Source organism: Artibeus jamaicensis, unplaced genomic scaffold (genome assembly GCF_021234435.1).
Source record: "Artibeus jamaicensis isolate MK-2021 breed Jamaican fruit bat unplaced genomic scaffold, CSHL_Jam_final contig_233, whole genome shotgun sequence".
Taxonomy (NCBI): domain Eukaryota; kingdom Metazoa; phylum Chordata; class Mammalia; order Chiroptera; family Phyllostomidae; genus Artibeus; species Artibeus jamaicensis.
Window position 1 is genome coordinate 7,490,862 of NW_026521486.1, and position 27,008 is coordinate 7,517,869.

The window sequence follows — 27,008 nt, forward strand, 5'->3', positions numbered from 1 at the left end:
ACACCCAGGGCTTCGCCCCATACAACTTAACAGATGCACCGAGGTGGGGAGTCGGAGCAGCTCCACCCAATACACAGAATCAAACACAGGGAAGCTGCCTAACTGAGGAGACAAAGAAATATGGCCCAAATGAAAGTACAGAATAAAACCCCAGAGAAATGACTAAACAAAACAGAGACAGCCAGCCTATCAGATGCAGAGTTCAAAACACTAGTGAGAAGGATGCTCAGAGACCTCATTGAGTACGGCAAACGCATATGGGAAGACATGAAGCTTACAGTAAGTGAATAAAAGAAAATCCACAGGAAACCAACAGTGAAGGGAAGGAAGCCAGGGTTCATATCCACAATTTGGAACATAAGGAAGAAATAAACATTTGACCAGAACAGAGTGAAGAAACAAGAATTCAAAAAAACAAGGACAAGCCCTGGCTGGTGTAGCTCAGTGGATTGAGCGCGGGCCTGCGAACCACACGATCGCAGTTCGATTCCCAGTCGGGGCACATGCCTGGGTTGCAGGCCAGTTCCCAGCAGGGGACTCACGAGAGGCAACCATACTTTGATATTTCTCTCCTTCTCTCCTTCCCTTCCCCTCTAAAGAGAAATAAATAAAATCTTAAAAAAAAAAAAAAACAAGGACAGAGTAAGAAGACTCTGGGACATCTCCAAGCATGCCAACACCTGAATCATAGGGCTGCCAGAGGGAGAGGAAGAAGAAATAGAAAACTTATTTGAAAAATAATGAAAAAGAACTTTGCTAATTTGGCAAAGGAAATATACATACACGTCCAGGAAGCAGAGGGTCCCAAACAAGTTGGACCCAAAATGGACCACACCAAGACATGTCGTAATTACATCACCCAAGATTAGAGATGTGGAGAGAATCTTAGAAGCAGCAAGAGAAAAAGAGACAGTTACTTACAAAGGAGTCCCCATCAGACTGTCAACTGATTTCTCAAAAGAGACCTTACAGGTAAGGAGGGGCTGGAAAGAAGTATTCCAAGTCATGAAAGGCAAGGACCTACAGCCAAGATGACTCTAACCAGCAAAGCTTTCATTTAGAATGGAAGGGCAGATAAAGTGCTTCTCAGATAAGGTCAAGTTCAATGAGTTCATCATCACCAAGCCCTTATTATAGGGCTTCCCCTCTCTCGAAATGTTAAAGGGACTTATCTAAGAAAAAGAAAATAAAAATATGAACAGTAGATTGACAACTATCAACAACCAAACCTAAAAAACAAAAACGAAAACAAATTAAGCAAACAACTAGAACAGAATCACAGAAATGAAGGTCACATGGAGGGTTATTGGTGGGGAGGGGCAAGGGGAGAGTGGGGAAAAAGGTACAGAGAATAAGAAGCATAATTGGTAAGAATAAAATAGACAGGGGGAAGTTAAGAATAGTATGGGAAATGGAGAAGCGAAAGAAATTATATACATGATCTGTGAACATGAACTAAGGGGGGTAGAATGCCGGTGGGGGTGGTGCACAGCAGAGGAGGTGAAATGGGGAAAACTTGGGACTGTAATAGCATAATCAACAAAATATACTTTAAAGACAAATAAACAATAAAAAGAAAAAAAAAGAGATCCATTTGGAATCAAAGGGCAGATGAAGAGCTTCCCAGACAACGAAACACGGGGCAAGGTCATCATCACCAAACCGTTACCATGTGAAAGGCGGCAGGGGCTGGTTTCAGGAAGGGAAGAATCCAGGTTGTGGACAACAGAAGGGCAATACATACCTGTCTGTCCACAACGGAAACTGAGTCTGGAAAGCGGTGGGGGGACAGGAAGAGCAGGGACAGAAGCTTGGTTGTGGACAGCCTTTTGATGGATGCCGGATGCCAGACGGCGGGGTGGGGAGGTGGGGGGTCGGGAGGTGCAGGTCGGTGGTTGCAGTGTGGGAGGTGGAGGGGCCAGGGGTCTTATGTGCACGGCCCAGCATGTCCCATGAACACGGACGGCGGTGTGAGGATTGCGGAGGGTGGCGGGAAACAGGGTGTGCTGGGTGGAGGCGGGGGTGGGGGAGAATTGGGGCAGCTGTGATGGTATGGTCAATGGAATGTAATGTTTAAAAAGATGTTTACTGTGCTCAGACTTAAACGGAGGTTGTTAATACAAATCGTATTATATTTGAAAACAATTTTGGAGGTTGAGTTTCCTTATGTCAAAAGTGGGCCCTGGTCTTCCTAGAGGCTGGTCACTCCTAAATAATATCCCCATAGCCAAATAACATCTAAAACAAAAGTATAAAAATACCATGAGAAATGCGTATCAGAAAACACCCCATATATACTTACTGTGGGAAGTGAGTGATTTCTAACGTTTTCTATGATGCGCCTGGAGCCTGTGTATGGGAGAGTTTGGGGCAGGAAAACAGTGAGAAATGCTCTAAAGGGAAACGTTCACACAGCAAGAAGTCTGGAGCTGGGAGGTTTCCTGGCACGTGAACTCAGTGGCTCAGTGAAATCATCAAAGATCTGGGCTTTTGCCTGATCATGGATTACAGCTGTGTGGACAGTCCTTGCTTTTAGGGGAGAGAAGCTAAAAGATCTGGGGTGAACTATCTTTAACATCTGCAATGTACTCTCGAGTGAATCAGTTTAAAAGGTACGTATATGCAGCCCTGGCTGGTGTGGCTCGGTGGATTGAGCACCACCAGCCTATAAACCAAGGTGGGTCGCTGGTTCCATTCCCAGTCAGGGCACATGCCCAGGTTGCCGACGGGTCACCAGTTGGGGGCGCGTGAGAGGCAACCACACACTGATGTGTCCCTTCCTTTCTCCCTTTGCCTCTCTAAAAATAAACAAATAAAATCTTTTTAAAAAAGTAAATAAATAAAATCTTTTTTAATGAAGGTAAATATATGTAAAGAACAATTAAACAAATGGGGCAAATGTTAACAACCGGGATTCTGGGTGAGGGTCATGAGGGTGTTCGTTTGCTGTTCTAATATTTCCTGTGGGTTTAAATCTCCTTAAAAATAAAGTTGGAGGGTATAGGATAAGAAATGTATATTTGGTCTCTGACCCCAGTTAGTGACAGAGTCCCTAAAACCCTTCTAATTTCATAAGCAATAGAGATGCTAAAAGCATCTTTGGTTCCAACACTGCATCTGTGACCCCCTTCCCCACACAGAAGTTTCCTGAGTGACAGGAGCATCTTTTGTTCTAATGAGGGGACTCTGGGTGGGCTTCTGGAGGGCTTCAGATGGGGCTGGTCATCAGAAGGACCAATGAGAAGCTTGGGACTTTCAGCTGCACCCCCATCCTCTGGGGAGGGGAGAGGCTGGTGATGGTCAATTCAATCATCGTGACCACAAGATGGAGCCTCCAGAAAAATCCCTCAAGCACAGGGTCGGGAGAGCTGCTGGGTTGGCGAGTGTACCCCCCTGCTCAGAGGGTGGAAGAAGCTTTTGCATTTGGGATGCTCCTGGACGCCCCCACCCTGCCCCGTGTATCTCTTTGTCTAGCTTCATCTGTATCCTTCATCACCTCCTTTCTTACTTAATAAACCGGCAAACATAAATGCTCCTGAGTTCTGTGAACCTGTATCCAACCCGAGAAGAGGATCACGGGAACCTGCAATTTATAGCCAGTTGGTCAGAAGTACAGAGGACAACCTGGGCTTGTCACTGGCATTTGAAGCAGAAGAAAAGCTTAACCTGCAGTACTGCACTAACTCTGGGCAGTATCAGAAATGGTCAGACACCCTGCTGGTGTCTGCAGAGAACTGGAGAAACGTTTGCTGTAGAAAACCCACACCTCGCTGTCAGAAGCACTCAGTAAGTGGAGGCAACAGTTTCCCTCTAGCTGGTGATAGAGTCGGATATGCTAAGACAGCCCTGGTTCATGGACGCGTGTGGTTTGGGAAGGGAAAGGAAGAAGGGTGGGCGCGAGGAAGCTTTAACCACCATGAAAGTGACCAACAGAATTTAGAGATGGCTCTAACCCTTGGCGAGCTGCCTTATTGGACCAATAAGGAAAATGCAAAAAAGGCACAATATGTCATCCCTCGGTTATGGTTATTGGTGACACTTAAAATGAGATCAGGAGAGTGGTGGGTGCCACCGTGATGCTAGACCGCGTTGATTTCAGTGAGTCTGAGCCTGGGTCACCAGCCTCAAGGCCGTCCCCAAAGGGAAAAATTACTCAGGGCAACAGAAAGTACCTCTAAGGTCTGTGGTCACCAAGAAAGTAGTCAACACGGGGAGAAGGCAAACGAGGAAACCACTGAAAGCTGGGGTGCAGTGCAAAGTTGTTTCGTTTTGTGGCCCAGCGGCATCAGCGCCCCGAAACATCAACAACCGGGAACCGAGTGAAGGGTGTTCATTGCACCATTCTTGCACTTTTTCTGTGGGTTTGAAATTTTCTAAACTGAAAGTCGAGGAGGAAATAACTCCAGCAAGTTCTTCCCATCTTTTTTTTTTTTTTTTCTCTGCAGAAGCTGGGAAATATGTTGGTCACACCTCGTGATCTCAGAACGGCTTCTATACCCAAAGCCGGAAGAGTGAGTCCCTACTCCACATCCCGCTTTAAAAGTGAGGCTGACATTCCTGGGACCTCCACTCATGTTTTAGTGGTCAGAAGTGTATCATAAAACAACAAAGACAGACAAACACAAGTCAAAAATGAACAAATCAAAAAAAGTGCATCGCAAGTCCATGGCTAACCCAACCACAGGCTAGGGGCAATCAAGCCACAATGACTGGCTTATATTTAAGCCTTAAAGATCAAGTTTCACTTCCTGGGGTTGGGATGTCTACCCTGCTCTAACTCACATGCCCCCAAGTGCTTCCCTGAAGGAAATCAGGGTTCTGTGAGCCAGAAAGCTGGGGAGCAGCTGCTGTCTGAAGGAGGCCAGGGAGGCAAGTACTGCCTTCCCCTGGGTGGGGGTTGGGGGCATGTGACTCAGGCTGGAGAACAGCTGTGCTGTCTCCTTGGGCCCAGGTACTGAGACAGACGCAAGCCAGGCCAAGAAGTCTGCCCCAGGATGCTGGTCCGGGGAGAGGTGCCCATTGTTTGGGACACAGCACAGCAGAGGGACACACCTGGAGGACGCCAGACAGCCCTGAAGGGGCAGCCCTAAACTCCCTCACACCTCAGCCAGGCTAAGCTGTTTCTGACTCAGCCCCAGGCCTCCACACATGCAATCTGCTGACCTCATGATGCTGACTGAGACTTGGTCAAGCATCCCTCTCCCAGAGAAGAATCACACTGCACAGAATTGCTAGAGACCTCCCAGACCCACCCTTCACTCTACGAATGAGGACGCAGGCTGAGCGCGAAGGGGCTTGTGCACTCGGTGACAGCCAGGCTTGGGACAGCCACAGCATCGCCCCATAGGCCGCTCTGGGCTGCCCCAGGGCCAGCTGACAGCCGAGCCCACCTTCTGCACCGGGTGCCTGGGAGGTGGCGATGCGTGCCCAGCCGGGAGGGGTTCAGGCCCAGCAGGGCAAGCCACACAGGGCTGAGTGTGAAGGATGTGCAAGGAGGGGTGCCACAGGCTGGGGAACCACCCCCCTGCTCCCCTTCTCTCCAGAGAAGGGGTGCAGTCCCCTGGAGTCAGCTAACACAAATTCAAGTCCTGCCTCAGGTGATGGTGCTTCGTAGGTGAGCACCTGCCCGTGGGAGAGTTCGCACTGCCTTCCCGATCTTTATTCCCCAAGTACCTCCTTCCTAAAGTGGGGTGACGGACACAGGCTGGTGGGGTTTTCTGAGCAGGGTTCTGACACCAGTCGCTACATACAAAGACTCACTGAGGGACAATGTGTGGCCGGGTTAGGTACTCGTGCAGACAGACACCTGGGAACTGGGGTGGATCTCTCCAGCAGGGGAGGGTTGTGGCGGCCCCGCCCCCACCACTGCAGTGGACAGACTCCAGCCCACACAGACAATCCCACTCGCACTTTATTCTGCACGGGGGGCTGGTTACAACAGGGTGGAGGCGGCAGGGGAGGCCCAGCCCCACCCCCACCGGCACACAATAATAAATAGAGCCAGGACGGGCACGGGGCAGAGGTGGCACAGCAAACACTGATGGCACAGGGAGGGACACGAAGGCCCCCACGCCGGGCTGTTGCCACCATCAACACTGGCCGGGAGGGCAGGGCACTTGGCTCCAGTGGCCCCAGAGCCATTGAGGGGCCCCGTGGACAGTAGCCGTGACAGAGGGCTGCCTTCAGTGCATGGGCCTTATCTACAGACAGAAACCTGGATCCTGGCTCACCCCGTGAGGCCCAGGTTGTCAAGAGGCCACTGCCTCCCAGGCTTCTGTCCTATTCAAGATCTACAAGACCAGCAGGCCACTTCCTGCCGTCCTGGCTGGTCTGCCCACGATCTAGGGCATGAAAGGGTCGCTGTCACGTACGCTCCTAGCTGGTCCACTCAGAACCCAACATCAGTGAATCACTATGACTTAGCCTTCTGATTGGTCCATTCTGGGCTTGGGACAACAGTGGTTTGTGGATACCTAGACCTCTGATTGGCCAGCAGGAGCCCAAGGCCAGGACCTGGGGAGCAGGTAGAGTTCTAGAGGCCCCAGGGAGGGGTAAGGGAGTTAAGGGCTCAGGGTTGGGGGAAATCTTCAGTGACATCAGGGTGCAGATTTCAACAAGGGGTGGTCACAGGGCGGGACAAAAGGCCACCTTGGCTGGGTTAGGCCAGGGCAAACCAGTGGGGCAAGGGAGGCAGCTTTTGGCACAGCAAAGAGTGCTCCGCCACCTTGGGATATAAGGGCCCTAACACCTTCCCCGGGTCTCAGCCCCACCAGGGTGTAGGGACTGGGGCCAGAGAGCCAGTGGCACTCAACGCAGCTCCCGGCCCATCACCTGCACCTACATCACCTCCATCTATGGGATCAGGATGGGGAAGGGCAGGGCTGTGGGTGCAGGTCAGGTGGCCTCAGTGCTCCAGCCCTTCCATTAAGTCCGCGACGCTCTCCACATAGTAATGGGGCACCAGGTCCTGCTGGCCAGCTGCCAGATAGGCCTGGGCCTCCTCCAGGCGGGAGACCCCCGTGAGCGTGAGCACGGTGGTCATGCCACAGCGGTGGCCGAAGAGGATGTCGGTCTCCAGGCGGTCACCCACCATGAGCATGCGGGCAGGGTCCACACTGAAGTGTTCCGTGATGCACTCGAACATGTAAGGGCTGGGCTTGCCCACCACCAGGGCCTGGCGTCCCGAGGCTGTTTCCACCGCAGCTGCCAGGCTCCCGGTGCCTGCAGGGAGACAGACATTCAGTCAGAGCCTGGCGCACGGAGGCCGAAGGCCTACTTCCAAATCTCACTGGAGTGGTGAGGGGTCCAGACCCTCCCCCAGACACCCACATTCAGGCTCCACCCCCACCTTTTTCTGGACAGCCATTGATCACCCCTCTGTGTTGCAGTCTCCCCGCCCCTCATATAGCACTTATCTCACAGGGGTGTCCTAAGGACTGAATGAGCTACTGCCTGCACTGGGCCTGGCCCCGGTTGGTCCTGCCTGAGGCTCACTGTTCCCCGCTGGCAGCTGCGTGCCTTCGGGCAAGCCACCGTCTGAGTTTCCGGGGACTTGTTGGCAAAGGAGGATGCAAGTAACGCCTGCCTTCGAAGAGGCGCTGCAGGCACCACAGAGGCAGGGCTCTGGGTACTGTGGTTACTGCTACAAGCACTTGCGCTCCTGGCAATGGGAACAGGCGCAGCCCATTCGGCGCACAGCAGGGCACAGAAACATTCGCACCTCTGACCTCCACCTGGAGAGCGGGCACAGAAAGAGAATTCAGACTGGAGACAAAAAGCTACATGCTTGGAGGTGTCTGTGGCCACAGGAACTACAATACCCAAAACTGTGGGCCATGCCCAAGCGTTCAACAAGGGGAGGGCTGTTTTGCAAAGGACAGTTCTGACTCCTGACCATCTGCCCCACACAATAGGTCCACTGTGCCTGTCCCCCAGGCACCTCTTTGTGCTAGAATGTTCTGTCTTCACACTAATGTCCTTGAACAGATGATGATGATAATCACAATTTACTAAGCACATTCTTAAGTGCCAGGGGCTGTGCTGGGTGCTCATGGAAGCCCATTTTACAGACGAGAAAGCTGATGCTCAGTGATGTTAAGTAACTTGTCCAGGGCTGCACAGCTTAAAAAGTGGCAGATACGCTGCATTCAGGTGGGTACGGCCCACTCGTGTGCTGGGCCAGCCCGAGCTCGTTTGGGAGTGCTGAGCGTGTCATTTTTCAGGAATTCAGTGAGCTGGTGGTGAAACAGCCACATTTAACTCCACTCATATAAACTTACAATCAAGTAATTATGTTTAAAACAAAGATAATACATTCCCCAAACTGATCACTCCCTAAAGGTTTTACCACTGTCTAAGATGATTTCTGGCTGAACCAGTGGAAATACTATGAAGGCAGGCACATACCTTCCCCATTCCATGTTCAGTGACTTCACGTCAGTAGCTTAAAAACCTGACATTGTGGTGGGTATTTACACAGACGTTGGCAAATGATACAAATCAGGGCTCCCCCAATCACTACATGTTTCTCAGCACACCGCTGGTCAGACCCCGGGTGCTCTGGCCTCGAATCTCCCTCCTCACAGTGTAGTTAAGACAAAGGCTCAGGGGCGGGGGCAGGGGGTAAGGCGGCCCCCGACATGGAGGAAGGACTTCCCCCGTGTCACAGGACCGGCAGCGCTGGCTCAGAGCAATACCACTGGGAGGTTCTCCCTGACATCTGACTAAGAACTTGCCCACTTGTTTTCATAAGAACTGAGGAGGAAAGAAAAGCCATATGCCCCTTTGGTGAGAGAGTCCTTCTAGGTTGCAAAGGGCTCAGCTGAGTCACCCCAGTGTTTCTCTGGGCTCGAGAAAGTTCTCGGCTGTCAGCCCCTTCCTTCCCCACCGGGAAAGGGCTGCTCACCCATGGCCTCCATATCCCATTTCATTCACTCAGCTACTATTTACTGAGGCCCAACGAGACACCAGGCACTGCTAGGCCCTGGGATAGAGCAGTGAGAACAATGAAGAGCCCTCTACTTGGGGGAGCAAACTACCCAGCTGGGGAGTCTATGGACTTCCGCTCTCAAATCACCACGATCCCCTTCTCTCAACATCCTATAACCTAAGGCCCATAACCTATAACCTAGTTTTTTGTCTCCAGCCTGAATTCTCTTCCCGCGCCTGCCTGCCGTCGTGGCAGAGGCCGACTGGGCCAGAGATGCCAATGTTTCTGTGCCCTGCTGCATGGGCTGTGCCTGTTTCCAGTGCCAGGAGGGCACGTGCTTGTTGCATGTTTTGACGGTGGCATATACCTAAGCAGGCATTTCCATTTGCCAGCTCAAGTGGCTGCCATATGTTACAAAGTAAACATACAATTTAGGAGGCCTGCAGGGGGAGGGGAAATTGGGGTGAGAGATTTGCATGATTTCAGAGTTGATGCATAATGGAGGTCTTCATTAACACTTGCATGCCCCTGTCCCAAAGCTGCACCATTCAGGGTACAAACACGACAGCAGCACTGTATTTCTGTATTTGCTGAGCCTCTGCCTCCCCCTCCAGGCTGTGGGAATGACCAGCAGGGCTGCAGGCACAGCCCAGTGGGTGCTGAGGCGGCAGGGGCAGCCTGGGCAGGGCCTGGTCTGTCCTGGGCTCTTTCACACCACCGCTCCTGAGTCCTCTGACTCCACCGCTCCTGAGTCCTCTGACACCACCGCCTCTTCACCCACTGCCTCCACCTGAATTCTGAGGCCTCCAGGGAGAAACTCACTTTTCGTAGCATGGCCCAGGGAGGCAGGAGTTGCTGCAGATGGGGAGCCCCTACCTTGGGTTTATGGGAAAACTGAGGCGGAAGTGGTAATGCAGCAAGTAGGGATGCAACAAAGCTAGGACAGGCCTGGAACTATAGATTCCCAGACTGGAACTGGTTCTGCCATGGCCCCAGCCCTGTTCCATGGTCATCCTCTGGTTCTGCAAGATGTCTCCTCCAGGAAGCCTTCCCAGATCCCCTAAACTCTAGGTGCTCCCTGCCACCGTACCATAATACTGTGTCTAATCCTCAAGGAGTACCACCCTGCCCCACCAGTATTTGGTATTAAGAACTGTCTGGGTTAGTCACCAGCAAGGATGGAGTGATGGGACATCTGTCCCTGCCCTCAGCCTGCCGACTGGAGTACTAACATGTTCACACACTTATCACTGTCAGTTAGCCTCCGCTACCATTTGCTCTTGCCTAACTCGAACCCTCCGTAGCAGCCTCCACCTGTTCCTGCTTCCTCTGCAGGGCTGAGCACCCAGACAACAGCAGTGAAGAGTGCCTTAGATGGAGGAGGTCGGGCCTGGGTGGCCACAAGATGCAAGTTCTTGTCCCTGTACTCTTGGGCAGCTCACTTCTGCTCTCTCAGCCTCAGTTCCTTTAACTGAAAAATGGGACAATTACCCCCATATCTCCAGAGTAATTTGGAAACTACATAAGAATGGATACCAAATGTTACAACGACAGGGTTTTGGATACAGCCCACAGCATTTGAGTCCCTAAGTGCACAGACTGCTGTTCACACTGATGACACTGGCATGCTGGCGTTCCCATTTTTACAGCCAGCACACGGATGCTCTGAGGTTATGTAACGTAAGAAGATTCCAGCCCCCTGGAGCTGCAAATGGACTCAGGTCAAACTCCAACACCTGTGCTCCGGCACACCTGCCTACAGCCTGCCGACGTGGTTGGTATTCCTACTCTCCAATAGGAAAGCACCCCTTCCAGGCTTTGTCCCCAAATCTCCGACCTCACCCCAACAGCGAGAGAGACAAAAACACAGGAGTCCTTGAGGCAGGTTCAGGAAGGTTAGGGCTGGGAGTCGGGGAGCCTGGATTCCGCCTGCGATCCCAAGGGCCATCATGGGCCTCGGTTTCTCCATCTGTCCATTGGGGACACGAGTGCTTCCCCTCGTCGTGAGGCGGCTGCAAGAATTACCAGGCCTTGACACAAAGCACCCTGCGCTTTTGCTGGGTGGTAGCCGCGCCAGCAACCCTCCTGTTCCCTATCTGTCACCTGGAGACAACACTTCCCCGACCCTCACCTCCAGGTTGCTCCTCCCCACCTCGCTTTCCTGGCCACCCCCGCGCTCACCAGGGGTCCGGCTGCCGTCACTGAGCGGGTGCCACGGGTCGCGGTCGGTGGCCACCAGCAGGCAGTCGGGGTTCCGCAGGTGCGCGCACGCCTCGCTCAGCTTGGAGAAGGAAAAGTGCTCATCGTAGCCCACGAGCACGGCACGCACGCGCGGGGCCGCGCCCGGGTCTTCGCCGGGATCCCCAGCCAAGCGCAGCCCCGCAGCCCGCAGCTCGGCACGTAGCCCCTCGCCGCCCAGCACGAACACTGAGTCCGGCGCGTCTGGCGGTCCGGACAGGCGCTGGCGCAGCAAACGCGCTGCGCACACCGCGGAGCTAAAGACTTGCTCGGCGCGCAGCCCTGTGAAGCCGAGGCGCGCGAAGCGGAGAGCCAGCTCCGGCCGCGCGCGCCGGCTGTTGTTGCTCACGAACAACACCGCCTTGCCGGCACGCGCCAGCCGCTCCACCAGCTCTGGGGCTCCCGGCACGGCGCGCTCGCCGTTCCACAGCACCCCGTCGCAGTCGAACAGGACCCCCTGCGACCGACCCAGCACGTCGCGCAGGGCCGCGCCGCATAGGCGCTCGCAACGCGCCATGCAGCCAGCTGGCTGCCCGCACGCCCGCGCCGCGCGGCTTTCTCTCCGCGGGCACGGAGCAACGGCCCGCAACCCACTGGTGCCCCGCACCTACCAATCGGCGCGTCGAAAGGGCCGGGGGGGCGGGGTTACGACCTGGACATGGGCCAATAGAGGCGAAAACCTTGGAAAGGTGGGAGGCCTCGAGCAAATTGAGCTTGAAGAAAAGGGTGGAATTGCGGTTCGTACCAAGGAGAGAGGACCAATGAAGAGCTCGCTTGATCCTTTGCCTCGCCTCCTGGCTCTTCTAGGCCAATCGCTGCTGAGTTTTAACTCTGAAACCCTCCTACGGGGTGGGAGCCTGGGAGACTGATGCTGTTTTTGACCAATAACGAGTTACAAGAAAAAAAACTGTGGCGAGAAATGCCGCCCTGTGCCCCTAGCCAATAAGAAGCTTAGGAGAGCTGGTTGCCGGGAGGAAAACGGATGCTAAGGGAGATGTCTTTGGGTCAAATTTCCCTGCCCTGTGAACGGGGGGGGGCGCTCCAGGTGTGAACGAAGTCCTGAGAAGCCTGTGGGTATGATGAGGAGAATGGTACATGGGTATTCCTGAGCGCTGGTGCCCGTGGCCTACACCAGTGGGCCTACACTGGTGCACTGTGCGTACGCTTGCTGCACTGGAGAGCCCGGTGGAGCACTCACTATTTTTAAATATAAAATTTACATGCAGTAAGATGTATACATCCTAAGTGTAAAGTTTGATGACTTTTGACAAATGGTTTTCAAAATACCGATGCGTGGTAGGACCCCAGAGATTCTGCTTTGTTTTGGGTGTAGCCTGGCACTTTGGGGGGTGTCTTTGTGTATAATTACCAAGGATTCTATTGTGAGGTCCGGGTGGAGAGGCAGTGGGCTAGAGACAGCCCTGTCGCCAAGCACCCCGGGGAGGGAAGGAGCCGGAGCGTCAGTGGCCAGTTGCCCAGGACAGTGAGGGGTGACCCTGCTGCCCAGGCTCCCCCTTGGGGAGAGATGTGTCACCATCCTTAGGCTGCCAGCCCACCTCCAAGAAGGCTCTGAAGACCCGTGGGACTTCCAGGAGCACCTGGAGCTCCAGAGCCTCCTGTAATCCAGGCTTTGAGGGGAGGCACTTTCTGTTCCCCAATGTCCTGGAGTTTCCGCGATGCATAGGTGGTTCCCATGGCTTGGAACATTCTTCCTTCTTCCCCCTTTTCACCTGGACTGTTCCTGAAAGACTCCCCTTGGATATCCCCTCTTCCATTTCCTTGATCTTCACCCTTTGGACACACACCACCACTCTGGGTTAGATGGTTTTACTGTAACTGGGGCAATATGAGCTCCCAGTAGTCTTGACACTTGATTCCAGCCATCAGTTCTGCCTGCCTGTTCCCAGGAGCAACTTGGGTATAGCGCTGAGTCAGGAACCTAGCCCAGGCAGGGTCTGGCAGAGCAGCCTCAGGGACGGTTTGCAGACAGGTCCACCCTTGCTTTTTGGGGAGCAGACTGGGGGACCTGGCATCAGGGGCAGCCATCACTTATGGGGTACTTCTGTGTGTGAGGATGGTGCCTGGTCTTCACAGGAGTCTCCTTTAATCACCAGAACACTTTTGCAGTGGAAGTTGTTACCTGGGTTCCCGGATGAAGAGACCAGAATACCAAGAACTTAAGTTAATTGCCTGGGATGAGGCCCAGGCCCAGGCCCAGGCCCAGGCCCCAGAAGCAGTCAGACCTGGGTCCTAATCCCAGGTCCATGCCTCACTCACCGTGTGACCTTGGCAGGTCATGTTCTCAGCTTTGGTCTGCTCACCTGTAAGAGGTCATGGGATTTCCTCCCCAGGGAGAGGATTAAATGGAAATCTTGAGCAGAAAAGCAGTGTGTGCCCTAGAGTAGGTGCCTAAAAACTTCAGCTGTCATTATTTCAGACAGGAAGAAGGAAAAGAGGCAGAGAATAGGCAATTTTCCCCATTTATTTTGAGTACAGAAAATAAAGCTATCTTTTGGGCAGCTGCTCCAGTTTTGTCCAAAATAATTTACCTGCCTTACAAAAAAAATATGTTGGCAAGAGAAAGATCAAAGTCCTGTAGGAGCAGGCACACTCTCCTTCCTTCTGGTGGCTCCCCTGGGACCTTGCCAGAGAGTGCAGTCGGCTGAGCACCCCAAGCCCAGGGTGAACCCAAGAGGAAAAGGACTGGAAATGGAGAACTGGCCTGAGTCCTCCCTGCCATGGGGGCCGACCCAGCGGGCACCAAGGCACTTGGAGGTAAAGGCTGTGGGCAAAGGGGTGAGGGCTCTGTCCTGGGAGGACCAGGTGGGAGGGAGGGGACACCAAGGACTGTCAGGGAGGAGCCACTAGCTCAGTTGGTCTCTGAGGCAACGCTCCTGGGCTGAGGCTGAGGGGGCATAGCTGCAGGAGTGGGGGTCCTGCCTACAGCCTCAGGGGCCCCTCCATCCTCTGTGGCTACCCCTAGGTCTACCTGCTCAGGCGTGCTCAGAGATACTGGGCTGGGGGAGGCTGGACCCGGGGAAGTCTGGCTGGGGGAGGCTGGTAAGCGCAGGCTCTGGCGCCGGGCAGGCTGAGGGGGCATCGGAGGCAATGGGGGTGGCACTGTGGGGGCCCGGAGGTTGCTGCCAACCAGACGGCGGGGCAAAGCTCGGGGAGCTACAGGGCTGCCAGGGCCAGGGGGCAGGGGTGGGGCTGGAGACGAGGAGCGGGTGCTGGAGACCTGGGGGGGTGGCATGGTGGGTCGGGCTGGTGCCAGACGTTTGGCTGTAGAGGAAGGAAAGGGGCAGTGAGGTGTCCACAGAGCCTGTGGCAAAGCCACCAAGTTCGGTTGCATCTCAGGACTTTTGCACCTGCTGTTCCTTTTGCTGGAACACAGTTCCCACAGCTGGTCCTCGTCACCCCGGCCTCTCTGCATTATTTTGCTTATCTCCCCCACTAGAACGTGATCTGCATGTGGCTATCGTACGTGCAGGTGGCTAGCACAGGGCTGGGCACAGAGTAGGTGTGCAGCACATTCCTGTCAAATGAGGAAACGCTACCCATTCCCCCTGACACTCGGTCTCGCGTCTCGCTCACCTCCTTTCAGAAGCCCACCAGAACTACTCCACTTAGGTTCAGAGATGCGGCTGCACAATTCTGATGCCCAGGGGTGGTTGAAGGGTTAGGCGGGGCCAGGAGGTCTGGGCTCTGGCCCCAGCTCTGCCTCCTCCCGCTGGGGGATTTATGCAAATCACTTGCCTCCTGGGGCCTCAGTGTGGTAAGATGGGATGAACCTCCCAGGGCTGAGGCGAGGACCAGCTCAGGTGACGCAGTGACAGTCCCACGAATTGTGCGCAAGTGAGCAAATGTCTCACCGGCCCTGCATCCAGGAGAGGCGACTAGATGCCTGCCTCCTGAGGGAAGATTCCTGAGCAACCCACCAGCTCCTGCTGGTCTGGAGGTACCTGTGGCCACTCCATTACTCCGGGCTCTACTCTGTACACCTGGGTGGAAAACTCTAGAGCCTCCTGGGCTGGGTGGGCCTCCCACGGCTCCCAGTCACTCAGGCAGACTCTGCATCTGAACCCTCAGCTTTCCGTCTACCTGGCTATCGGGCAGCTCAACAGGTGAGTGCTCCGAAGGGCCCCCCAGCCCCCAGCACCGCCACCTCCCCTCCCTCATTGCCCTTTGAAGCCTCTGACCTCCCTCCTCACTCTGTGACCTCCGGGCTTCTTGAGAAACTAAATCCCACTGCCCCCCTGCTCACTCACACTGGCCCCCCTTACACGGCACCTGAGCCAGGAGGCAGCATCTGATCCTCTAAACAGCCCTACAAAGCAGGTGCACTTATTGTCCACAGAGGGGGAAGCTGAGGCAAGCAGGTGACGTCACTGGGCCGAGGTCACACAGCTGGAGGGTTCAGGCTGAAGCCCTGGCCCCCCGGCCTCCCCTGCTGCCTGAACACACGGGATAGTCTGGACTGCCCACCCCCACCAACCCCCACCCACCCTGCCCCCAGGCCTCCCACAGCCAACTCACTTTTCCGAGCCGTGTCCTCTGCTGGGGCGGCTGCCTCTGGGGGGCTCCTGCTGACCTTGGGGGAGGCTGGTCTGGGAGGCGCCTCGGACTCTGTCCTGTGAGGGAAGGAGAGGGTCAGGGTCAAGCTTGGCCACCTCTCACACGTCTCCTGGAATCTTTGGGAGACTCCCAGCCAACAGGTTGAGTCTGGGTCATCCACCTTGTGGTCAGGCATGGGATCTGTCCCCAGGCTGCCCCCCTGCCCCCCAAACACTCTGGCATTGGCTAGGGTTCGCATCCACAGAGCCCCTGGTGGCTGTGTGATGCTGTGACAGTGTCCATGGCCCCTGATGGGGCCAGGGTGAGGGACAGAAAGTGGAACACCCCGCCCCAACTCTCAGCCTCCTTGTGATCTCTCCGGGGTGTTCTGGCCACTAGGACCAGAGAGTGGACACAGCGCAGAGGGCTGCCCTGGACAACCACCGCCCTCAGAGCTTGCTATGGTTGGTGCTCAGTAAACAGCCACATGACAGAAGAGGAAACGCATCAGAGGCTGAGGGGGCTGTCACAGCAGGGCCCCCACCCCACCCACTGCAAACTGGGAAACCTGGCATTTGGGGGGAAAACACAATCCTGCCACTTCCTGACGTGCTGTTGGAAGCCCCGAGATGGTGCCTCGGGCTGGGCATCGTGGGGTCCGGACAGGGGGCCGTTCTTACCCATGGGTCCTTACCTTTCCTTGGTAGCCACTGAGGCTGGGGCCGGGGCCGGGGCCGGGGCCGGGGCTGGGGCTGGGGCTGGGGTGGGTGCAGCCATGGTTGGAAGCTCCTCGGAGGCCGGCCTGTCGCCGACCTTGTCCTGGGGGACTAGGGCCGAGAACAGGCCTGACACATTGAAGTTGACATCTGCAGATGGAAGGAAGCAGGCCTTGCTTCCGGGCTCCGACGGGCTCCGACGGGCTCCCTGCCAGGGGTGCCGGCACCAGGACCTCTCTTCCTCTTCCCCAACACTGTCTGGGCCACGTTTCACCTTCCCACCCCCACAGGAGCCTCACAGCAACCCCCCGACTCGGGCAGGAGCACCCCCATTTTACAGAGGGGACACCAAGACTCAAAATAGAGAAGCCATTTCCTCTGGGCCCCGTGGGGAGGGCGTGGGGCTGCTGGGGACTGAGGCTGGTCTGGAGGGCACGGAGTCAGGCACGGGGTAGGAAGGGGCGCTCGCAGGCAGGAGCTTCACCTCCGGGGAAAAGGGTGTCTGCGCTCTGTATCAGAGCCTCCACCACACCCACCACCTGAATGGATGACACCGAAGCTGCATCCAGCTGCGCCTGGTCCCTGGGACAGAAGGGGGTGAACGTGAGTCACCACCAAGCAAAGTCTCAGGGGCCCCAACTCTCCCTGGCCCTGTGCTGGCCACTGGGGACCCAGGGACCAATTAATCACACCAGGTCCCTGTTCTCAAAAGCTCACAGGCACCGTGGATGGCAAACACACCACTCTCACACCAAATTTTTCCTTCCCTTTGCACACGACAGGCGTCACCCGTGGGTCATGGCGCCTTCCCCCCAGGGCTGGGTCCAGGCAGCCTCTACCGGGTGACTGCACTCAGAGAATGAACGGCACCCTTTGGCGGTCCATGGCCAGGGAGCAGGAATGGTCCCTCACACAGGACAGCACTTTGCCGTTTATAAAGCCTGCTTCCCTTCATTCTCTCGCTTAATTCCCAAAGCGAAGGTCCTCAGTCTTTATATGATTTCTAATTTACAGATGAGGAAATGGAGGTGAAGAGAGTGACTTCCTCTGGCTCATGGCTGGAAGGTGCTAGAACCAGACCTTGGGCTCCCAGCCTTCCAAGCACCCCATTGCCCAGAATGCTATCTCTGAAGCCCTGTGGGGTCCACGATCCCTTTGGGCTGCCCTTCATGGCAGCCTTGAGAACAGGAGCTGCTCAGCCCATCCAGAGATGAGGGGACCAAGGCCCGGGAGAAAGACAAAAAGCAGGCAGTTGGGTTGGGGACCGCCATCTCTACTCACCCCCCTCTCTCAGGGGGCCACAGCAGGTTGGGCCCCAGGACGATGGCGATATTGCTGGGTGTCATCTTGTTCACCTCTTGCTCTTCTGCCAGACGTGCCAGGAACTTCATCAGGTACCTGGGGAGGCGGGAGTGGGGCTTGGGCCAAGGGCGGGGCATCAGGCCGCAGACGCGCATCCACGCCCCTGAGACCCGAGACTTTCCTGGGTTTCCAAAAGGTGGCGAGACAGCACACAGGCTGGCTTGAAATTTGTAATAATTAAGTCAGCTGACGTATTGAGTGCCACCTACATGTCAGGCACTGAGCTAAGTTGAGACTCACCCAGCACCCTGTGGGACAGGCATTGTTATGCTCCAAATCGTCTAGCCAAGGTACAGAGAGGTGGATTCGCCTGCTCAGGGCCCCACAATGGCAGGGGTGTGAAGCCAGGTGGTGTGGCTTCAGAGGTTCAAAGTACATACGAAGTTCAACATCCAGTATTAAAAAATATGAGCAGTACAGTGCTTACTTTGGCAGCACATACGCTAAAATCGAAGTGGTACAGGAATCAGCATGGCAGCATGGCCCTCTGTGCGAGGATGGCATGCAAATTCGGAAAGTGTTCCATATTTGAAGTAAAAATAATAAAAAGTAAAAATATGACTAGTCCATCTGCATTAGACATATTGCTTAGGACAAGGAAGCAGCACGCAAACCCAGACCCCAGAGTCCTGGCAGGGCCCTGGCTTCCAGGAGCCAGGGGCCCAGCGTGGGGCTCACCTGAGGTTACTGAAGTTCTCTCGGGGCAGGCGGCTGCACACCTCTTGGAGGGCCTCCAGCCGGACTCCGGGCTCCTTTAAGCTGGGGACGGGGACAGACCTGGTGAGCCAGCCCAGGGTAGTGGCACCTCTGCAGCCTCCTCTTCCCCAGAACCCCCTACCTCCAACCTCACCTGGCTGCCCTCATCCAATCGTCGTAGAGGTCAAAGGTCATCAGGGGCTCCGGCAGCTCCCGCAGATAGGACTTGAGGGCACCTGAGGTGGTGATGTGAGCTCAGATGCAGCCCAAGCCTCCACCTTTGCCCCAGCACCCAGCTCGCTGCATCTGCCAGGAGCCTCTGGCCCTTGTTTACACTAAGGTGTCTAGGTCTACCATTCTTGGGCTGTGGGCCCTTCAGAGAAAACGATGAAGGCCAGAGATTTTGTTCTCAGAAAAGGGCACACATATGTCAGGGGGTTCGTCACGAACCCTACTCTGTGGACCCCTGTGTCCCCTCAGCAGATTATCAGCCTTAAACCAAACCTGCGGGATCATTTCAGGCAGTAGAGGTGCAGAGATTTGGGGGGGCAGCCCCCCACCCTGGGCTCCTGGGAGCAGGCACCTGCCACGGCGTGGGGGTCAGAGCAGAACTCCTGCAGGCTGTACGGGTCTGAGGCCATCGTCTGCTTGAGGCGCTTCAGCACCGAGGCCCCAGCGGCAAGACGGAAGAGGCCCTGCGGCGCGAGAGGGACCAGGTGGGGTCACGGAGGGGTGGGTGGGACAGGACACCCCAGCTAGAAGGCCCTGCCTCACTCATGGTTTGGGGCAGGTGGCTGGCCCTCACTGGCCCATGTCCCCAGGTCTGGTAGGTAGAGGGGACACCAGTGTCCATGGGTCCTCTCAGCTGGAAAGGTCTTGGATCTGGATCAAAGGGGGATGTCTGGGAAGGGCTGAGGAAAGTCGTGGGGAGACATGTGGGTGAGGAGTGGGAGGGGACCCACAGGACCCTGGAGGGGCCTCAGTCTTTGAGCAGTTCTGCCTTCTAGGGGTCTGTGCTTGGGCAAGAGCCGATGGACTGGCAACGCTGAGGCACGAAAGGCGGGTGAGGGCAGCCTGCATCGGTGACTGCACCCAAGTCCTTGGCTCCACCGCCACCCTCTCACGTGCCCACGGGCATGTCTGCCTCTTGATCTATCTCCCCTTGCGACATGGAGCCACTAAGAGCTCCCTCCCAGGGTTCCCGGGATAACTAAGTTCCTCAGTGCACCGGATGCAGAGCACAGTGCCTGCCTGGCCCATGGGAGCATCACTAAGTGGGTGGTAGTGTCACTTCGGCAACGGGAGGCCACGCCCCCTCCCAGGACCAGTGCTCTGAGGGTGGGTGGGCAGCATGGGGGAGGTCTGGGACAGGCTGAGGGCCCGACATGCCCTCCCCACCTGCCCCAGAGTGTCCCACCTCCTCCTTCACGCCCTCAGAAAGCAGCATCAGGACGCAGGCCTCGATGGGCAGGGCGATGTCCCGGCCCAGCTCTTGCAGGTGAACTCCCAGTGACACCCCATACACCCTGGAGAAGGGGGTGGCCATCATCGAGGGGGAGGGGTCTGCAGGGACGAGACAGATCAGCGGCCCAGGGTCCTCCCACCCACGAGCAGCCAGGGGCTCCCCCCAGACATCCTCAAGGGCCTACTGCTTTGGCCAATGGTACTGCCTCCCACCTAGCCACCGGACCTCGCACCCTGAAGTCATCCGACATAGCTCTCGAATCTGCCCACTTCCCCTGCTTCTGCCCCAGTTCAGGCCACCATCACCTCCCTTCTGCCTCCTGACAGGTCTCCTGGCTCCAGTCCTGACACCCTGCCCACCCCCTTCGGTCCTCCATGCAGCAGCAGCCAGAGCAAGCCCTGCACCACAGATCTTGTCGACCCTTCCCCGGCTCAGAACGCATCTGTGGCCACCCGTTGCCTTTCAGAATGTAGTGCCAGCTCCTGCACATGCCTAAGCACTTGGGGGTCTCAAGTACAGGGTCAGGGCCTCCTGTGTCCCCACCTGTTTGGCTGTGGTTCTCCCTCAGCTCAGCCAGGGCAGCATCCAGAGAGCTCAGAGACTTGCGATGGTAATCGGCCTGAATCTCCATGAGCTGAGGGGACAAGGGAGCGCCCCCAGGGAAAGTGAGGGAAGCTGGCCTCCCTCAGGGTCCATAAGAGCAGACCCCTCCCTCTTTCCCTCCCTCCCTCCTTCCCTCTCAGAGAGACCCTCTGGCTCTGGTGTCCAGCCCAGTGTGCTGGGGGGCTGCAGCCCAGTCTTGGACTCACGTTTATGAAGTAGTTGGCATATGTGTCCTCCTTGGTGGCAAAGTGGTACAGGTCGGCCAAATACTCATCCTTGGGGACGAAGCCGGGAGGGCTTGTATCAGTGAGGCTGGGACCCAGAGGGGTTATGACTGGCCTAAGTTGTATGTGAGGGGTCCCAGTCTGCTCTCTTCTCTCTGCCAAGGTTTGTACTTGGGGACCTCCCACATGAACCTCCTTGAACTCCTGAGGGGCTTTTCCGGCTTCTAGTCCTCACCTCCGTGTCCCCATAACCATTTATTCATCCATCCATCCATCCATCCACCTTTCATTCACTCACTCAGCAAACACACCCGGGCTGCAGTGCACCTGGCTCTGCGGCCTCCTACCTATGTGGCCCTGAGCAGGTGGCACCACCTCTGTGAGCGTCAGTTTCCTTACCTGTGAAAGGACAGCTCCCACCTCTGCCACCCCCACACATCCGGGCAACCCCAAGTGCCTCCTCACCTTGCACTGCTCCACCTTCTTCTTCAGCTCCTCCTCCTCCTCCTTCAGCGTCTCCACCTTGTTGGCCGTGGCTGTGTGGCTGTAACTGCCTGGGCCGCCGCCCCCACCCTGACCACTGCCTGAGTTCTTAGCTGCTTGGCTGAGCCTGGGGACGATCCCAAGGTAGGGTGGTCACTGTCCCCATTCATGTCCAAAGTCAGGTGTCCCCTCCGTATGCCTGACCTCACAGGATTGTGGGAATCACAGATGCAAATCCCTGACCACACGGGATTCTGGGATTTATAGATGCAAATCCCAGAGCTCCACTGCGGCCTAGACCATGAGTGCTTGGGGGCGCCACCTGGTGGTAGGCTTGGAAGTCACAACCACCCAACTGCAGAGTAGAGGGTGGGAGAACTTTTTAGGGCTATCTTAGGCTTTGGGGTCACCCCCAGCTGGCATAAGCATATGCACACACACACATACAGAGGTACCTTCACATGTAACCTCACCACGTGTTCCTAAGGACCAGACATGTGCACAAACACACACTCTGTGCCCAGTGCCCTCCCAGTGTGGGAAGGGCCCCGAAGCTATCTGGCCCCCTCTGTGGGCTGACCCAGGCCTGGACCCCACTCAGACGCTGTAGCTCCCACCTGCTCTTGAGGGTATTCCAGTCGGACACCAGCTTCTGCAAGCTTTTCTTGTGCTTGAGGATGGCTGGCAGCTCCTCCTAGGCACAGGCATGAGGAGGGAGGGGGTGAGTGGGCTAGGGGGGTGGGGGCCAGGGACCGGGGAAGCCCTGGAAAGCAGATAGGGTCACCTCACTCAGCCTGTTGAGAGGCTGCAGGACATCCTTCTCCAAGTTCATCTCAAACTCGGCCAGGATGCGAGCCAGCTGGTTTTGAATGGCACAGCTCATCTCCAGGGCCTTCCTGTGGACACAGCACCATGGGCCCAGCTCCTGTAGCCCCTCGCCCCAATCTGGAGAGGCTGGGTGGGGCTTCTTCTCTCCCCATCACCTCCTGCCCCTTCTTATGGCTCCTCCATCCTCCCTGAGCCCAATGCCCTCCCAGGCCTGCCTGTCCTCACTGACCAGGTCACTGTCCCCAGCCCAGACACTCTCCCCAGCCTGGCTACCCTTCCACTGGGTGGACCCCCTGCCGTGGACCCCCTTCCAGTCCAGATCCCTCCTTGGCCTGTCCAGGGGAAGGCTGAGGCCCCGTTGTGCTCACCCCATGCTGGAATCAGGGTCCAGCTCTTTGAAGCTCTCGGCCATCGTGGTGGACAGGGCCATGAGGGGAAGCTTCTTCTGCAGGGCAGGGCAGGGCAGGGCAGGGCCAGCTGTGAGCATGAGCGCCTGCCCTTGCCTGCGGGCCTCCCTTCACCCGCTCACGGTGTGTCCCTCGGGGACGGAACCCCACCGAGGCACTGGGCGTGGACAGAGGAGCAGGGAACCCAGGAGGACCACGGTCACAGATGAGAGTGGAAGCAGGACGATGACAAGGCACGGTGGGGGTGACCTCTTCCTGGGACCCTGTAAAGACCTCCTATCCTTCTAGGGTCCCCTTTCCCACTCCCAGAAGCCACTTGATTGGCGGGGGAGGAATGGCCAAACGCCATCACAACCGGGAAAACTAAGAGCACAGTTGGAAGGAAAACAGAAGAGCTGGGACAGGCCTAGAAGTGGGCCCACACCCCCGCCCCAGGGCATGTGTGGCGGACACAGCCTCGGTGAAGCCCCAAACCTCCAAGACTGCTGCTGCTCTGCCTCTCTCCCGGAGCTTTGGCCACACTGAACTATTGACTGATTCCAAAACCTATTCCCACCTAGAGTTACAGAGAGCACAAGGTTTGGTCAGACGGATCAGGGTTCAAATCTCAGTTCTGCCATTGATGAGCTTGCGTGACTCCGAGCGAGTCACTTCACCTCTGTGAGGCTCCGCTTCCTCATCTGCACCAGTGCTAATAAAGGCAGCCTCCGCCTAGCACTGCTGTCAGCACCGAGTGAGGCAACGCACTGACACATCTTAGCAACAGACTAACAGTGCATACACCCTGCCTGTTCATTAATACCAGTGAGTATCACCAGAAATCCAGCTCCAGTGCCACTTCCTTCGAGAAGCCCTCACAGACTGCCCTAGTTGAGAGGGCCTGCATTGGACAGAGAAGTTCAGGTGCAGTCAGAGGCCTGACCTCGGCTCGGGGATTGGTGCAGAGAGGGGGGAGGGGTAAAGAAGAGGATGGGGGAAGGCATAGGGCCTCAAGAGTAGCATCCCCAGGGGCCTTGTGACAGAGCAGTCTTTACCAGCTTAGGGCCAGAGGTGCAGACTGGAAGGGAGACCCAGTTCCAACCTCACTTCCCATTGGACAGAGGTGTCCTGCCAGGCCCCTTCTTCCCTGGGACCCCTACTCACCACCCGCTTGTCCATATCCGCCCCACTCTGGCCCTGAAGACAAGCCTGCAGTCGCTTGTGGACGCTGTGGGCTGCCCGCTTGGCTGGCTCCAGCCGCTGCTCCACCTGGGAGGGGGTGTGGGGGTTAAGGATCCCAGGAGGTTGCTGTCGTCCCTCCCACTGCCCTTTCTCTTCCCCCCTCTTGGGGACCCTATGGCCAACAGCTTGGGAAGTGACTCAACTGAGGCCCCCAATTGGCGTCCCCGCCCGGCCCGGGGCTGACAGCTTGCACAGACCTGCCTCGCCACCCACGGCCAGCCTGGGCACGTACCTGCTGGAGGTCCTCACCCAGGAACTCGGCAGTCTCCGGGGTGCTGCAAGGGGGATGGGGTCGGGGGAGAGCTTTTGCTGAGCTGGCCCAGCTTAGGAAACCAACCCCCCAACAGGGTGCCTGGACCCCAGGTGCTTCCAGCACCCCTCCCAGTTGGGGCCCGCCCTGGGTGGCTGCCTGCCTCATCCCAGTTGGAGCACATTCCATGGGGATGTCAATAGGATACATGGCTTTTCCTCCTCCACCCAGGGCTGAGTCCCAAGAGAGAGTGGATGAAACCAAAGGGGAGACTAGGGGGGCACCCCAGGGCCCAGCTTGTCTCTTCTGCTGCGTTGAGGAGAGGAGGCCTGGGCTGGCCCCAAGAACGGGAAGTGTGTGAGCTCAGACTCTGGGGCCGTCAGCCACACAGGACACTGGACTGTAGTGGTGGACAGACCCTGGGCCCTTGCCCAGGGACACATGGGGACACAGGCTCAGAGCAAGGCAGCCTGACTGCCCGGGTCCACCCATAAAGGCATCTGTCCCAGTGTGAGACCAGAACCAGGTCTCCGGTGGGCCCAGAGATGGGAAACTCCCAACGCAGGGGGAAGAGTAGAGAAGGCGGGCTGGGGGAGCTCCCCAAACTTCCGGCCTCCACTCCACCAGCTCAGGGGTTGGGGATGGGGCAAGGAGGCTGGGGGATGTTTCCACCTGAGGATGGGAAAGCAGAAGCAATACAGAGAAGCAAGCCTCTGGGCTGTGGGGAGTGGGGCACACATGGGACCCGTGGGAACAGGCCCCTCCCACCACACCAGGACCCAGTCTCCTCTCCTCCCCCAAGATCTGGGGCCCTGACTGCCCCTCCCCACAGGCAACCAGAGATGGTTAACTGTCCCCATTGCACAGAGGGGACAAGTGAGGCCGGGAAGGAGCGTTCACTCGGATGCCCACGGAAGCAGAGAAGGCTCAGCATCCTTGATCCTCCCCGCACCCCACTCCAATCAGGGGCGGCGGGTGCCCCTTCCCCAAAGAGGTTGCGCCTTTCCCTCCTGCTCTGGCTGGGAGGCGGGGGTGGCCTTCAGAGGGAAGAGTGGCAGGGCTCTGGTTAGTCAGAGGCTGGCTGTCCAGCTGTCTCCAGTCGCCCCCCACAACGGCTCCCACCCCCGCCCCCGCTCCACCACCTTCCCTCGGGTCGAGCGGGGGTGAGCGTGGGACTGGAAAGAACGGAGTGGACACTCACCGTCCCAAGCTGCCCGTGTGGGCCAGCTGCCGCATGCGATGCAGCTGCCTCTTCATCATCTTGGGAGTGGGCTGGAGGCTGTGGGGTCACGGCAGGGGTCGCGGGCCGGCAGCCCCTAGCTCAGCCTGCCTCTGCCCTCTGCACTCACGCTCGGGCTGGTGGGCGGCGCTCTCCGCTTCCTGGGCCAGCGCGCTCCCGCTCGTGCTCGCTCCCGCCGCGCTGCTCACGGCTCCGCCCCCGGCCCCCAGGTCACTCCTCTCTCCAAGTTTGGGTTCTGCTCTCCCCGTCTTCCGGGCTCCCTTCGGCCCTAGCCAGCCGGGAAAGTGTAGGTCCGCCGGTCGCCCGGCCGTCTACAGGTGGTGCGCGGCTCCTCCCCGGCCGCCTCGCCCAACCGCGGTGGCGGGAAGCAGGTAAGCCCGTTCCTGCCACCGCGCCTGCCTCAAGTTCCTGCCCCACCCACCGGCCTGCCTGACGGGGTATAAATAACCTTTGCAATCCTCTCAAAGGGGAAAGAAGGCTTCTTGCTTAAGAGCCCGAGGCTAAGGACAGGCCTTCCTGATCCATCTTGGCGCATCTGGGTCTTCCAAAAGATGCTGCCCTGGACACCCCCCTTGGCCTGCTCCCTGCTGTGTGCCCTTGGCCAACTCTCTGGCACTCTGGACTTGTCTCTAACGGCCTGCAGATGCGCCAGCCCTCCGGGCCCTGTCTGACGCAAAGAGTAGAGGAGATCTCCTGCTCCCTCCAGCGATAGCGAACACTCCCAGAACAGTTCCTGGACACCCTGCTCGCCCCCAGCCCCAGCCCTGGCAGTTTTCGTCCATCCGTCAAGCCCCTTCTCCCGGTAAACCTTCTCAGTCTCTGCCCTTCCTTCTTGTAAGTCAGTGATGTGGGTGCTGCTCTGTTCCTCCAGACTCAGTAGTTACCTCTTTGGTTTTCCACACAAAACAGAGCTGTGCATACAGCAGGTGCTCCATAACTGCTAGTTAACACATGAGAGCCTTTGGGAAACAGTAGGCTTTCCTTGCTCTGAGCACCTGCACCCCTTAGGCATCAGGAGCCCAGGGATTGGGGAAGAGGGAGGAGCGCAGGGAGGGGTCCTACTACAGGCACCATGCTTTTGTGCCCCCCTACCCGGGGGGCCTGGCCTGCAACCCAGACATGTGCCCTGACTAGGAATAGAACCAGCGACCCTTTGGCTCGCAGGTGAGCACTCAATTCACTGAGCCACACCAGCCAGGGCAGGCACCACGCCTTGGTTTGCTCGAGTTCCAGCTCGATTTGAGGGTCACTTGAGCACCTACTTGTGTGGGTGGGCAGACTGGGCACTTCTCTGGGGCAGGACCTCAGGCACCTTAGTGCTCCAGTGTCCAGGACTGGGCCTGGCTCACAGTGGGCACCCACTGGACCCTCTGTTCCCCACAGGGAGAGCCAGGCAGGCCTCAGAGGGGTGGGGAGGGATGGAGAACGATACCCCCTGCTGCCTGACTGGAGGCTCCCACCTGGGTGGAAGCCTGGCCAGAAGTGGGGAGGCTGCTGGATCGAAGGCTCAGGCCAGGATGAGGCACGGTGCCCCTGCCCACTGCCCTTCCCCCAGCCGGAAGGCACCTGGAAGGCATTCTAGAATGGGGGCCGGGCTTGAAGGATGCCTCCGTGGAGGGAGACATCAGACTCCAGGGCAGATCTGGCTTCTTAAAATGTGGGGCTGGGCGGCAGGGCCTGTCCCGTGCCCTCCACTCTCCTCGCCAGCCGGAACCCAGAAATTTGCGGTAGCTCAGTTTCTACCATCTCCGCTGTGGGGACAACCTACTGTGTGCAGAATCAGGGGACTGGA

General features: G+C 57.1%; 2 protein-coding genes across 2 annotated transcripts; both read right to left on the reverse strand.

The window, feature by feature from the left end:
• Window positions 1–5,897: 5,897 nt before the first annotated feature.
• PDXP (pyridoxal phosphatase) lies at window positions 5,898–11,790 on the reverse strand. Its single transcript, XM_037160702.2, has 2 exons — window positions 11,111–11,790; window positions 5,898–7,221 (listed from the first exon to the last, which is right to left on the reverse strand). The coding sequence occupies exons 1-2, from the start codon at window positions 11,682–11,684 to the stop codon at window positions 6,905–6,907; spliced, it is 891 nt and encodes a 296-aa protein (XP_037016597.2). The 5' UTR covers window positions 11,685–11,790; the 3' UTR covers window positions 5,898–6,904.
• Window positions 11,791–13,631: 1,841 nt separating this feature from the next.
• Window positions 13,632–25,505, reverse strand: SH3BP1 (SH3 domain binding protein 1). Its single transcript, XM_037160471.2, has 18 exons — window positions 25,178–25,505; window positions 23,959–24,001; window positions 23,649–23,753; window positions 22,467–22,543; window positions 22,055–22,166; window positions 21,888–21,964; window positions 21,253–21,397; window positions 20,770–20,838; window positions 20,504–20,594; window positions 19,913–20,058; window positions 19,079–19,190; window positions 18,650–18,731; window positions 18,478–18,558; window positions 17,719–17,835; window positions 16,922–17,019; window positions 16,416–16,587; window positions 15,704–15,798; window positions 13,632–14,449 (listed from the first exon to the last, which is right to left on the reverse strand). Exons 1-18 carry the CDS (start codon window positions 25,234–25,236, stop codon window positions 14,037–14,039), a joined length of 2,094 nt encoding a protein of 697 aa, XP_037016366.2. The 5' UTR covers window positions 25,237–25,505; the 3' UTR covers window positions 13,632–14,036.
• Window positions 25,506–27,008: the final 1,503 nt, after the last annotated feature.